This window comes from Hyaena hyaena, unplaced genomic scaffold (genome assembly GCF_003009895.1).
Source record: "Hyaena hyaena isolate Hyena2069 unplaced genomic scaffold, ASM300989v1 scaffold_21, whole genome shotgun sequence".
In the NCBI taxonomy this organism is placed as follows: Eukaryota; Metazoa; Chordata; class Mammalia; order Carnivora; family Hyaenidae; genus Hyaena; species Hyaena hyaena.
In genome coordinates, this window is record NW_024080653.1 from 590,175 (window position 1) to 603,211 (window position 13,037).

At 40.4% G+C, this 13,037-nt stretch overlaps 1 protein-coding gene across 1 annotated transcript; it reads right to left on the bottom strand.

Annotated features, from left to right (window-relative positions):
* Nucleotides 1-855: 855 nt before the first annotated feature.
* Nucleotides 856-12,362, bottom strand: SUMO2 (small ubiquitin like modifier 2). The gene is made up of 4 exons (XM_039226265.1): nt 12,198-12,362; nt 10,471-10,602; nt 4,189-4,260; nt 856-1,519 (listed from the first exon to the last, which is right to left on the bottom strand). Exons 1-4 carry the CDS (start codon nt 12,216-12,218, stop codon nt 1,457-1,459), a joined length of 288 nt encoding a protein of 95 aa, XP_039082196.1. The 5' UTR covers nt 12,219-12,362; the 3' UTR covers nt 856-1,456.
* Nucleotides 12,363-13,037: the final 675 nt, after the last annotated feature.

Genomic DNA, 13,037 nt, shown 5'->3' on the forward strand with positions numbered 1-13,037 from the left:
TGAGCACCAATATGGCAGAACTCAATTAACAGATATTAGACCTATTCTCTAGTCCTAGTTTCATAATCCTCTGGACCTCTGCTTCCTTGGTTCTAACACAGGGGTTACAATTAGGTAATCTAAATCTTTCTAGCTCTAATATTCTGTCCATTGATTCCAATAGTTGTTATCCTTCCCCATACATTTACCCTGCTTATTTAAAGCTGTAAGAGCAGATGTATGTAAATACCTTCTATCCCTCAACATCCTTGAGGAACAAAGACTCTGTTTTGGGTTAGGGAATATTTACTCATCAGCGTGAGTTAGGATGGTTAAGTGACTGGGGCACATGGGAGCAGCTCAGTCCTTTAAGCTTGATTTCGGCTCTGGGTTTATGAGATCTCGAGCCCGGTACCGTTGGGCTCTGCAGTGTCAGGGCAGAGCCCACTTGGGATTCTCTCTCCCTCCTGCTCTCTCTCAAAATAAACATTAAAAAAAAAAAAAAAAAAGTTAAGTGATTTATCAGCATAGTTACCAAATCACAGCTTTTTCCTAGCTGCATGTACCAACCCATTCTGCCAGGTAGTGTTACACAGAAGACAACTTAGGAGTAAATCCACATTATGACCCAATTACTTTTTTCCACCAGTGAAGTTGCAGATTTGGAACTAAGCTTACTAAACAAAGAGGCTGAAAACATCAGTTGCTAGTCATTTATACACTTTGTTATTCTTTGTTTTGCATTTGTCTGTCAGGAATGCTTGTAGCTTTAGTTCTTCCTTGAAATGTTACTTCTAACAGGCCTACTCATTTCAGGGTTTTTTCTAAGCTTCAACTTTTCTACTTCATATTCTTCAGAATAAAGAAAACAGCTCATTTTAAACAAGAAGTTTATTTAAACAACAAGACGCTTGACTTGAAGGGAAAACTATCTAGGATTCATTTCTTTTAGAGTAATTTATCCCTACTTAAAGACAGATTGCCCTACATGTAACAGCTACGTACAAAAAAGTTATAAAATTGTCCTTGGTTTTACAATGAAAAATGAAAAACATTAAAATTCTCCAATCGAACAAGGTATGCAAGGATTTTTATGTTGTTCTTTTTTTTTTTTTTGTTAAACAGTGAGAGCAAAATAACTTACTGGAATATAAAGATAAGAGCTGAATGAGCATGCCACTAATGGAGAAAGGGGGTATTTTCACAGAACCAGTATTTTTCCCCATCCCATCTCCATTTGATGTCGATCAAAACATACCATTGGCCATTTAGTTAAAAAAAAAAAATGCAAAATGCTTGTGCACATACACAGTTACTTTATGTACAATAAAGGAATGGGGAAGGGGAAAATGAAAGAATAGAGAAAACTATACTGTAGTAGTCAGGATGTGGTGGAACCAAATTGTGGTTTTCTAATTGAGAATGTCTTCTTGGTCTGGAGGAACAGAGTTCTGGAGTAAAGTAGCAGGTTCCCTTTTCAGTAGACCCCTCCTGTCTGCTGCTGGAACACATCAATTGTATCTTCATCCTCCATTTCCAACTAGCATAAAAAGAGAAAAAACAGAAACAAAAACAAAAACAGGGTCATGGATTATCAGCTCTTAAATCTGTAACTATCAGACTTAAGTACCCTGAAAAACTGCACAAGTTCCACCCAATTCCAGTGTTCATTATTTTAGACATCCCATCGCTTAAAATTGCATCACACTTAAGTTTAAATTATTTTTCCACCTGGGCTTCTTTATATGAAGTTTATAGAAAACTTGACTTTTTTATGTCCATAAGTTAAATCATAAATCACCTATTATTGAAAATATAAAGGATACACAATAAAACCACAAAATAAATAAATGGAAATAAGAATGCCATGTGTAAAAGGGTCTCACTGCAATATGGTTTAAATGAGCAAGACTGGAAGTAACCTAATTGTCAATAAAAACTCAAAGAAAGGGGGGCCTGGGTTGCTCAGGTGGTTAAGCATCCAACTCTTGATTTTAGCTCAGGTCATGATCTCATGGTCTGTGGGATCAATCCCTGTATCAGACTGACGTGCCAGTGTGGAGCCTGCTTGGGATTCTTTCTCTTTCTCTCTGTCCTTCCCCTTGCTTGTGTGAGCGCACTCTCTCTCAAAATAAACAAACATTAAAAAAAAACATTTTAAAAAAAAGAAATACAGTACACTCTTACATGAAATGCCACATAGTTGTCATTAAAAAGTAGATTTAAGTGTGCAGAAATGGAACTATCCCTATGATCTAGTATTAGGCTAAAAACAAATTTTAAAAGTAGGCAGCAAAAGTGGCTACAGTATAATTATATTTGTTTTTAAAAGCATGTGCACCCGGCAGAAGTGCATACCAGTATCTCCTCGCAGATGCACAAAGCACAGTAGCTGTCTCTGGACAGCAAGGAAAGGCTATGGGCAAGAAAAAACTTACTAAAAAAACGAATTTAAATTTTAAAATGCTATTCGCAAACTAAGTTTTGCAAGACTCACTACCCACACACATTGTACAAAAAACAACCATGTTTAGAGTAGAAAGGTCTTGGTACATACAGCAACACTGTAAAAGAAATAATCTTTGTAACAGTTTATTATGCTGATAATTACCCTTGAAAAATACTTTCTAAAAACTGGTAATTTTGGAAACAAAACAAGGACCCTGGGTACATAAAGACAAGAAAGGAAATCATTTCTAACACAGTTCAAATATACTAAAAGTAAGGCTATAGCATTAAAATGTTAATGACTAAGCTTCAATTCCCTCTTTTGTAAAAGGAAATAGCACTCAGTTATATGAATTAAATGAGTCGAAGAAAATTAAGTATTTAACAGAATGGTGGGCACATGATTATATTACTATTAAAACTGGTCATTAAGATGTTCTAATTTATCATAATTCTGCTGGTTAATATTGGGAGAATAATTCTAAAATGAATCAGTCTCATTCTACAGTGAATTCAATTACAAATACTAAAATGAGTTCAATTCCAAATTCAATATGAAGATTTTACAATGCTGTTCTGAAAAAATCCTCCTCACAGTTAATATTTGCAGCTGGCACTGTAGAAACAAGAACCTTTTTTACGGCGGTGGGTGAGAGCATCAAAAGACGGAAAATACATTCTCAACATCAGAGTTTAGCATAATGGGTTTTTATTCTTTTTATACCATCAAAACATGTCTTCAGCCTATCCACTGAAGTAAAACTCCTGGGATTTTAAATTTCAGTGAAACTTGAAATGCCTTCAAAGGATAAAAGAGTTTTTCCTGTCTCTTTCACCAGGAGAATTCAGCTCCTCCTTGTGGCTACATCTTATAATTGCTTCTTAGAGACACCGAGGGAAATTACTTCAAAATACTCTCTCAAGTACAACTTAAGACATTTCAAATTGTTGAAGTTTATCAACAAAACCACAACCAGGGTGGGCTGCTTCACTCGTACCATAAATATTACCTGCTAGTTTTTATGGAGTGATAAAAACAAATTCGAAAGTAGAAGAGCTCCAATTTAAATTTCTATCAAAACACTTTTTCCCCAAATTAGAAGTCTTAAGTGGAACCTCAGAGGGTAAAAAGAAACAAAGAGCTTCTGCCACAGAAGACAGCCCAGCTGATCCTGTACAAAGTGACAGAATGGAAGTAATACATAAAGAGATTAAAGGATCAGACAGTGTCACCTTTTGCAGAAGGCTCTGGAATGCCATCTATTATCAAGAACCCTACTGGTCAGACTAAGCCATCAAGAAACTTGCAGTTGGGAGCCCCAAGATCCCTTTAGTTGACAAGGACAGGTCAAAGAGATTTCAGCATGAGAAGTTAAACCGGTCAGGATCGATAGCCAACTTATCACCTGTGGGGGGCCTGGAGTATGAGCAAGAACTGCAGCAATGAAAACAACATTCTGAACTATGTTCTCCGAACACTGCCGGCAATAGGGAAGGAGGGATTAAAAGCAACTAAATGACCTATTAGTTTTACAAAATAACAATTGCTTATTTAAAAACCTTGGACATTTCCTGAGCAAATACTAACATTAATATTCCTATTGTTTTCCTTCTGTGCCCCTTTGGTCATATTTTACAAAGTTTTGAACTCTGGTGAAAAACTACCTTCCAATGTCTAAAAGTTCATCAGTTAATAAACAAGACTATTGAGCAAACTATAAAACACATGGACTTTTCTAACTAGTGCAAAGGGATTTTTACCTGTGCAGGTGTGTCTGTTTCATTGATTGGTTGCCCATCAAATCGGAATCTGATCTGCCTCATTGACAAACCCTACAAGAGAGTTTAAAAGCAGTAAGAATGCAACGAAACAGTAAGAACTGAAACCATATGCATATTTAGCCACAAATATATTAAAAGAAAAGACCCAAATAAATAATCACCAAAAAATTAACGTTTCTATGGGTAAAACGAGTTGGTATGAGTTTCACTTTGAACCATGTTTTTCTTTGGAAAAGTGATCTTTTTTTAAAAAAAGCTGTTTTGCTTTTGAGATCCAAGCTTGGATAGATCATACGTAGGGTTAAACAGTACATGTAAATGAATTAGAAAGATATTGAAAAGAAATTTAAAGTAACAGATACACCCAGCAACATTCTTCCATGCATGTTAAAGAGCTCTGCAAAGGGGGGGGGGAATACCCTTAATAATGAAAACTGGAGTCACCTAAGTGTAATGATTAAGTTTGCCTTAAAGCTACTTTACCTTCATTTCTATCCCAACAGCTCCTATCACTAAGCCAGAGTAACCAGTGTCCCAACCTGGCACCACACTGGGCACACCACCGGAATTCAACACGTTTCTACCCTTGGGCAGGCAGGACACTTCCACTGGAACTGTCCTAAAATCATTCATAAACACACAAGCTTGGAACTATGGAATAGTTCAAAAGAAACACCTGTTTTTTAAATTCCTTTTTTGTCTATTTGTAAAAAAAAAAAAAAAATTCAAAAAAAAATATGTGGAAACTAATTTGACAATAAACTATTTGTAAAAAAAAAAAAAAAATCCTTTTTTGTACTTAACCAGACCAACAATTATTATTTGTCAACCTCACTAAAAAGTAAGCTCCAGAAGGGACAAGAACCTAAGAGTGTCTTGTTTACACTGTATTCCTCGCACATAGTAGGTGCTCACAGGTATATACCAAGTTACTGATGGAATAAAATGGATGAAATGCAATATCCACCTTATCATGATTCATATTATTTAAAAGTAAATCTAAGGGGCGCCTGGGTGGCTCAGTCGGTTAAGCGTCCAACTTTCGCCTAGGTCATGATCTCACGGTTTGTGGGTTCGAGCCCCGCGTCGGGCTCTGTGCTGATTGCCAGCTCAGAGCCTGGAGCCTGTTTCAGTCTGTGACTCCCTCTCTCTCTGACCCTCCCCTGCTCACGTTGTCTCTCTCTCCTAGAAATAAATAAAACATTTAAAAAAAAAATAAAAAAATAAAAGTAAATCTAAAACTACTAAGTTGAATACTTTCATTACAAAAAGGGAATTTAAAAGTTATATTACTAGAGTTTAGCTTCAAGAAATTTTTATGTGTACTCAAGGAGATAAACGAACCTACGCATGCCCTTTCTGCAAAGCAGATTACAAGGTCTTACAAATCATTACCTACCTGACACAGGGGTAGAGAGAAGGGGAAAGGAGCAAAAGTAGCAAAGCTGTTGGGAACTGCAGCCAAATGAAGACAGGAAAATAAAGTTACCTTTGGAGATATGCTATGTACATATTAACTGGAAAAGTAGTATAGGATGCATAAGAAGCATCCTACAAAAAAAAAATCACTCCTATATCATACTCAAATCACAAACTGTAATTATCCTTATACAGAACTCGCTGCTTCAATTTACTTAAGAGAAAATTAAACTGAGTTCCTAGGACTAGAATATTGAAACAAAGTGCTCAATAAATACTTATAGGACCCTTGTATTCATTTAACAAGGATTCTTTACATCTGTCTTTAAAATTACTTCTAACATGAAGACTGTATTACTTTTCTTTACAAACCCTGGTCTGTGACAAATAGCACTTTCAGACTAGCCTGTCTTAAGGGATACAAGGAATTCCCAGACTAGATAAGGGATATCCACAACCTTAATTCATTCCTCATGACATCCAAATTTAATTTGTGATTATGCAAAGCAACCAAGAATTGAATGCCAAGCCATTAACTACTAATTACATATTTGCAAACACTTCATTGAAGCCCCATTGCTTTAATAAAATACTAAGCCATATGCTGGATTTTTCCTCTACTACACCCACTAGTAATGTCTTAAGGTCCTAAGGTCAATGGCATGGCCATTCAAAACAGGGGGGGTGGAGGGACACAGGCCAGAACATGCATCGTATTCCTTCGTGTTTTTCCTTATCAATAAAAGCTTTTATTTTGCTACGGATCAAAAATCCAAAAATCAGGAGCCTTTCCAATTCCATAAATCATGTCAACTCAAACAATGAATTTATGTTAAACCAGTATTTGGGTTCCACTTCTGAATAAATCTTATCTCTGAGCTTTGGCTTCAGAGATGTGCCACAGAAGAGCTGTGTGAAGTTAGCTTTGGATTCCCATTCCTTCATTTCACAAAAATGAACTGGAATCAACCAATGAACCAATCTTCGCTCTCTGAAGCCATTTGACATTTCATGAAATAATCTATTATAGCAAATGCACACTAGAATGAAGTAGTATGCTCTCAGCAGAAGGCTACATGGTGACAAAGTGGGCAAACTCTAATTGTACATGTGAATAGAAAATTTATTCACAATCCAACCTCTGGAGACAGCTTGAATGTTCTCTATCATTTTACAAGCATTTACTGAGCACATTCTATATACCAGGTACTGGTCTAAAGCTCCAAAGAATTAGTGAACGAAAAGACCCTATGCTCATTGAGCCTACATTTTAATGGAGACACAAATAGAGATCAGTGCAAAAGACAGCTGAGGACCAAGTGATGGGAGCAGAGGCATTCTGAATTAATCAGAAGTCTCCCAGGTTAGTGACTGAGCAAGAGTGGAATAAAATGGTTCAGGGCTCAGCACTATCCAAGACAAACACAACATGGCAGCTCTTTCTGCCCAAAAGGTCCTGTCCCTGTACTTTACTAAAACCACCTTTTTGCACGGGGGGGGGATATGGATATATACACATATATATGCCACATATGCAATTTTAAAATTTCTAATTGCCACATTAAAATCAGGTAAATACTGTTTTAAGCCGACATATTCAGAATCCTGTTATTTTAACACATAACTGACATCTGAAACGTTGAGTACTTTTCTCTCCACTATGAGTTTTCAAAATCTGACATACTGTGCACTTTACAGCATATATTAATTTGGCTAACCATGTTTCAGGTGGTAAACAGTCACATGTGCTTGTGACTGCTGTTTTGAACAGCACAGATTTCAGTAGAGAACAGAATTTGTTGATGGATTTTATTATAGGAGTTATGAAGCACCATCAGGATGATTCCAAGCCTCTGACCTCCTACCTAGATGCAAAATAGTGCTATTTACTGAAGGGGTACACCAAAGAAAAAGATTCTAGGAGTGAAATCAAGAGGCTTCTTTTGCATGTTCAGTTTGAGTTGCCTATTAGACATCTACTGGAACTCCTCCAAAGATCTGAAGCCAAATGAGTTCATCAAAAAGTAAGTATGAGCATTCAATTAATCTTTTTTTTTTTTTAATGTTTTTTATTTATTTCCAGGAGAGAGAGAGAGACAGCGTGAGCAGGGGAGGGTCAGAGAGAGAGGGAGTTACAGACTGAAACAGACTCCAGGCTCTGAGCTGGCAGTCAGCACAGAGGCTGACGTGGGGCTCGAACCCACGAACCGCGAGATCATGACCTAAGCGAAAGTCAGACGCTTAACCGATTAAGCCACCCAGGCGCCCTGAGCATTCAATTAATCTTGATCGGAAATCCTTACTCAAGAACTCTCAACTGTCCAAAAAAACACAAAAAACAAAAAAAACCACCACCTTTAGCTATGCAAAATGTGGCTGCATAAATTTTAGACTTTTGAAAGGCTCTATCTACACTTAAAAAGCAAGGAATCAGGGGCACCTGGGTGGCTCAGTCAGTTAAGCATCCCATTCTTGATTTCAGCTCAGGTCATGATCTAATGGTTCATGAGATCAAGGCCCTCAATTCTCTCTCCTCTATGACCCTCTCCCACTTGCTCATGCTCTCTCAAGATATATAAAATAACTTAAAAGGGTGTGTGTGTGTGTAGAGAATCAGCCCAATTAGGTGATACTTCCTCAACTCCCTCTTCCTTAGATTGAGAAAAATAAACATTTGAAAAGTAAACAGAAATATTGTTTCAGTCAAAACTCTGAGGTTATTTTCAACTTAAAGGAAAATGGAAACAACTCTTTTTAAATTCTTCCTGGATCATATGTTCAAATCGTATTTGCATTCTAAGTGATATGCAGCGGAATTACATTTTTATAGATTGCCAATGCTTCTTTTTCCCATACTGCAAATTAAGAGTGGCCTTAAGTTTGGTCAACTTAAACCTAACAGAAAAATGCACAGAAAACTTTATTTACATGAGTAATACACTAAATTTAACATACCAGGAAAACCCAAAGTTCTTGACTGACTGGCTAACTCAATCTTCTAGATCTCTTATAAAGACCACCTGCAATGCAGGATGTGCTGTGTCTTTTTCTGGCACATATAATGCCCCAGCACATGGTAAGTATCTGATAAATATCAGATAAATAAAAAACTCTTTTCAGGCCCTTACAGGAAATACAGAACTCTTAAATATGAACCTTTTAGGATAGAAATTATCAACAGATATGTATAACAAAATGTTAATGGTTAAATCTAGGTGGTGAGCACGAGTATTTTTTTTTTCAGTTTTTTCTATTTTGCCCTACGTTTGAGTTTTCAGAGTAAGTTTTGAAAAATATGACCATCTAAAACCTAAAATTTATGGGGCATCTGGGTGGTTCAGTTAAGCGATCAACTTCAACTCAGGTCATGATCTCTCGGTTCATGGGTTCGAGCCCTACAGGGCTCTCTGCTGTCTGCATGTAGCCACTTTAGATCCTCTGCCCCTTCCGTCTCTGCCCCTCCCATATATCCCCCCCATAGATAAATATTTAAAAAAATAAAACCTGAAATTTAGTAATGAGAAAAAATAGGCGAAAATGTTGTTGAAAACCACTAAATCTATGCATGCTTCTATTTTGTAAAAGGTGTGCTACGTAAAAGTTCTACAAGATGATTACCTTTTAAAAATCCCCCTGTAACCTGAAGAGGCACTATTGTTCAAATAAGGAAGATGGTAGGGCAAAAATTCTTTAGCACAACTTGTAAGCACATATTTACTAGTTGTTTAAATGGATTTCACCAAAACTCTTCCAACAGGAGTACACCAAAAACTCTTTTCAGGGAAGTGTAACTTATATATGAAGGTAAAAAGCATTATACGCACAATATCCTTACTATAAATTATTATAAATACATCGGACAAAAAAGCTTCAATCTCAAAAAGTAGTTTATCTTCAGCTTCTTCCAAATGCCCTTAGATCTTATAGAGGAAGTCCAACTATCGGCTCAAACTCAACCTCTCAACTTCTGTAGGTTTAAATCTTACTCGATTTTGAGTCTTTTTTTGGGACAATTTGCAATGCTGACAACTTATTTTAGTCTGAAAGAATGACCTTCCCAACTTTCATATGTTATATATTCAGGGTTGAATAAAAAACACTTCTTCTGGGTTGAATTAACTGATCTAGGTACCAGAGTTTTTGTTATACTTGCAAAAGTCATCTTTAAAGTTGCCTCTGTATTGTTACAGACTCAACCTCACAAAAGGAAGCTTCTTTGTTTTAAACCCGGCTTTCACCTCACAGCATCTATTCATTTCAACTTCCTCTTTTTGCTGACTATTTACTAATTTCTGAGTAAAATGCAAATGTCCCTAAACATAGGAATGTTTTTGTCTGACTCAGGAGGTTAAATTTCTTGACCTCTACTATTAAGAAAATATGACAATTTTACATGCTTCAGGAAACCTGTAATGTCGTTAAACTCACACTTTATTTCCAAACTGGTTTAAATACTCAAAAGAAACGACACAAATACACTACACAAATTTTTAAATGGATTAAAAAAAAAAAAAGCTTGACAAGAAATTTTACCGAGTTCATCCTTATTTTCTTATAAAACTACACCCCCTCGGGAACTAATCGCATGTTGTCAAAATAATTTGAGGCTTTCTGGCACAGGACTAGAATCACAGAGCTTATTAACCAAACAACCGTAAGGGTTTTCATGAAGCATCCACATACCAAGTGTATGATAAAATTGATATGTCAAGTATATAAATCCATTCATTCAACCAAACAAGTCTATATAATAATTATTATGCCAGTCTAGGTTCTACTCTAAAGAAAATAAGATTAAAAAAAAAAAAAACGTTTTATTGGAAGTGCATGTCAGTTCCTCACCTGTCGTTCACAATAGGCTTTCATTAGTTTACTAAGTGGTGTATGCCTCTTAATCTTAAACTGCACCACAGAACCATCCTGCCCCGCCACCTTCAAATTAATATGATCGTTGTTCTCAGTCTTGACTCCTTCCTGTTGAAAGAAAAATAAAAGTGTAATTTGGAAAATGTGAAAAACAAACACCTTTTAAAGTAGCAGCAGCCCAACTTGCTTCAGAAATCAACAGGTTTCTCATTCTGTATGATAAAAGAGCATACAGCTGTTTTCGGCCGCTGAAATCAATCTGAAAGATGAAAACTCCTGGAACAACGACATTAAATAGCTGTCACAGAGACAGAAAAGCAGCCTTACATGCAACACCATCAGCGGCAACAATCGATTTTTAAAGATGGGTCCCACTCAATTTACTGTCAAGAACTCTCGAATCTGAATTTTCTAAAAGGGCTCTCTCAAAATATGTTTCCCCTGAAAAGATAAAAAGTAAGTGTCCCTTCCCTTTATAAAGTGCTTTAAGTACAGAATGCAAGGATAAAAATCTAGACCTTGCAACTGAAAACTCATTGTAACTCTCCCGTTAAAGTTATAAACTGTTTAATAATTCAAACCTCAACTACTTAAAAAAAAAACCTAATTGATGAATATCTGTCGGTTCTCTCTTGAAGCGGCAGTAATAACTCAGAACCACTATTAATGTTCGCCTCTATGAGCAGCCTCATTTTTGTTTATTTTCAGTTCAGAGCTCTTATTCTCCCCTCCCCTTTGTTGTCATGGGTCAAATGCCGTTTTCTTCCAAGTCTGCCTTGTATATTTGGACCCTACCTGAAGTTCACCAAAATCAAGAGTAGATGGAAATCTGTAGCCCCCAAAACCTTTCAGAAAGGAAGGGGGAGGGGGGTGTCACGAAACAAATCAAACGAAAGTGCCCTGTGCCAATAAGAAGTGTGTGCCCTAGTCCTCACGGGAAGAGCCTCCCGGTGCCTCAAAACCCGCGTTAAAAAGTTAAGCCCTACCAAGTCTTTCTGCTCGCACATCTGCCTCCCAACTTCTCGAAGCCGCATGGTCTCCGCAGGTTAGGGGTTATCTGGCACACAGGGAAAAGCCCCTGCCCAGCCTCCCTGGGGACCCCGAGGCCATCAAAGTGGGAAACACTCCCCGGGAGTCCCCGAACCCCCGGCCCCTCGCGACGGCCCGATGGGAAACCCATCGACAGCCCATTGATTCGCCCCGAGCCCTCCCCAGGCCAGCGCGGCCCGGGGCAGGGGTCCCCCGATGCCCGCAGCCCCCTCCCTGGAGGGGGAAGCCCCGGGCGGAGGGAACTCCCCGCCACTGCGAAGGCGGCAACACCCGCCGCGGCCCGGCGCGGGGTCCGCGGAGGGTGGGGACACCGCGCGCCCTAACGCCCCTCCGCACGCGCGCCCGGCCGGGCCCGACGAGCCCCGCTCGCAGCCGGTGGGCCCGCGGGCGTCCGCGATCCGCCCGCCCAACTCGCGCCCGGCGCGCACTCCGAGGCGGCCGGGGGCGGGGGAGGGCGGCGGGGCCTCCTCCGGCGCGGGAGGGAGGAAGAGGGGAGGGAGGAAAATGGCGCGGAGCGCCCGGGCCTGAGCCGCGGCCGGCCCCGTGGGGGGCCCAGGAAGGCGCGGGGAGTCCGCGGCGGGCTCGGGCCGGACCCTAGCCCGCGCCGTGACCCCGACCGCGCGGCGAGGCGAGGAGGCCGGCCCCGAGCTCACCTTGGGCTTTTCGTCGGCCATGGCGAGCGCCGGAGTCTCCTCAGCTGCCGCTTCACAAAAGAGGTACCAGGTCCGCACCGAACGAGCACACAAGCAGCACCAGGAGCGGCAGAAGAAGGAGGCGGCAGCGGTGGAGGAGGGAGAGGGCGCGCGCACGTCGTGCGCTCCCTCCCCCCACCCTGCGTGCGCGAGCACGAGCCGCCGGGGCTTCCCATTGGTTGCCAGCTCGCGGGAGCGCGCAACGCTTACATAACCACCCCCACCCCCCGCCTCGCACCGCCCCGGCCTAGACCCAGCGCCCGCCAGGCCGGCGGGAAGAGGCGCGGACACGCGCACCCGGCCCGCCGCGGGGGCGCGCCTGGCTCTGGGCGGGGCTGTATTGTCCTTCTGTGGTGGAGCTTAATCAAAATGGCTTCCAGCTGGTCCTCGGTGGGGACGAGGAGGCTTGAGGCCTAGACGTGAGACTCAGGCCGAGGAAGGCAGACTGACTACAGGAGGAAGGGGGAGCCTAAGGCAAAGCCCTAGCATGAGGTTCTGGAGAAAACTCTCCTGTTTAGTGGCCTAAATGCAGCTTTCCACATGGTTGAAGGAACATCACACTCACTCAGCCTCTGATCCTTTGGATTTTAAAGCTTCAGCCTCAGCCCGCCACTTCCTACCAGGCTCTTACCTCAGTGCGGTGCCTTCTTGCGTCTTGCTGGTAAACCCATACTTTGCTAGCTGAAGAAAGATGTTCACCTTACAAACTCCTTACTCATGGCCTGGCTCCCAATCTCCGAGTGGAAACAGAACTCGTCAGAGAACTACCCGATATCAGCTTCCAAACCAATCAGTCATGTT

Bases quoted from the DNA above. Each gene is read 5' to 3' on its own strand.
- SUMO2 (XM_039226265.1), bottom strand. From the start codon at position 12,218: ATGGCCGACGAAAAGCCCAAG. The intron at 10,603-12,197 runs GTGAGCTCGGGG...TTCTTTCAACAG, and splicing joins TGGCCGACGAAAAGCCCAAG to GAAGGAGTCAAGACTGAGAA. The intron at 1,520-4,188 runs GTAAAAATCCCT...TTTTTATGCTAG, and splicing joins AAACAGACACACCTGCACAG to TTGGAAATGGAGGATGAAGA.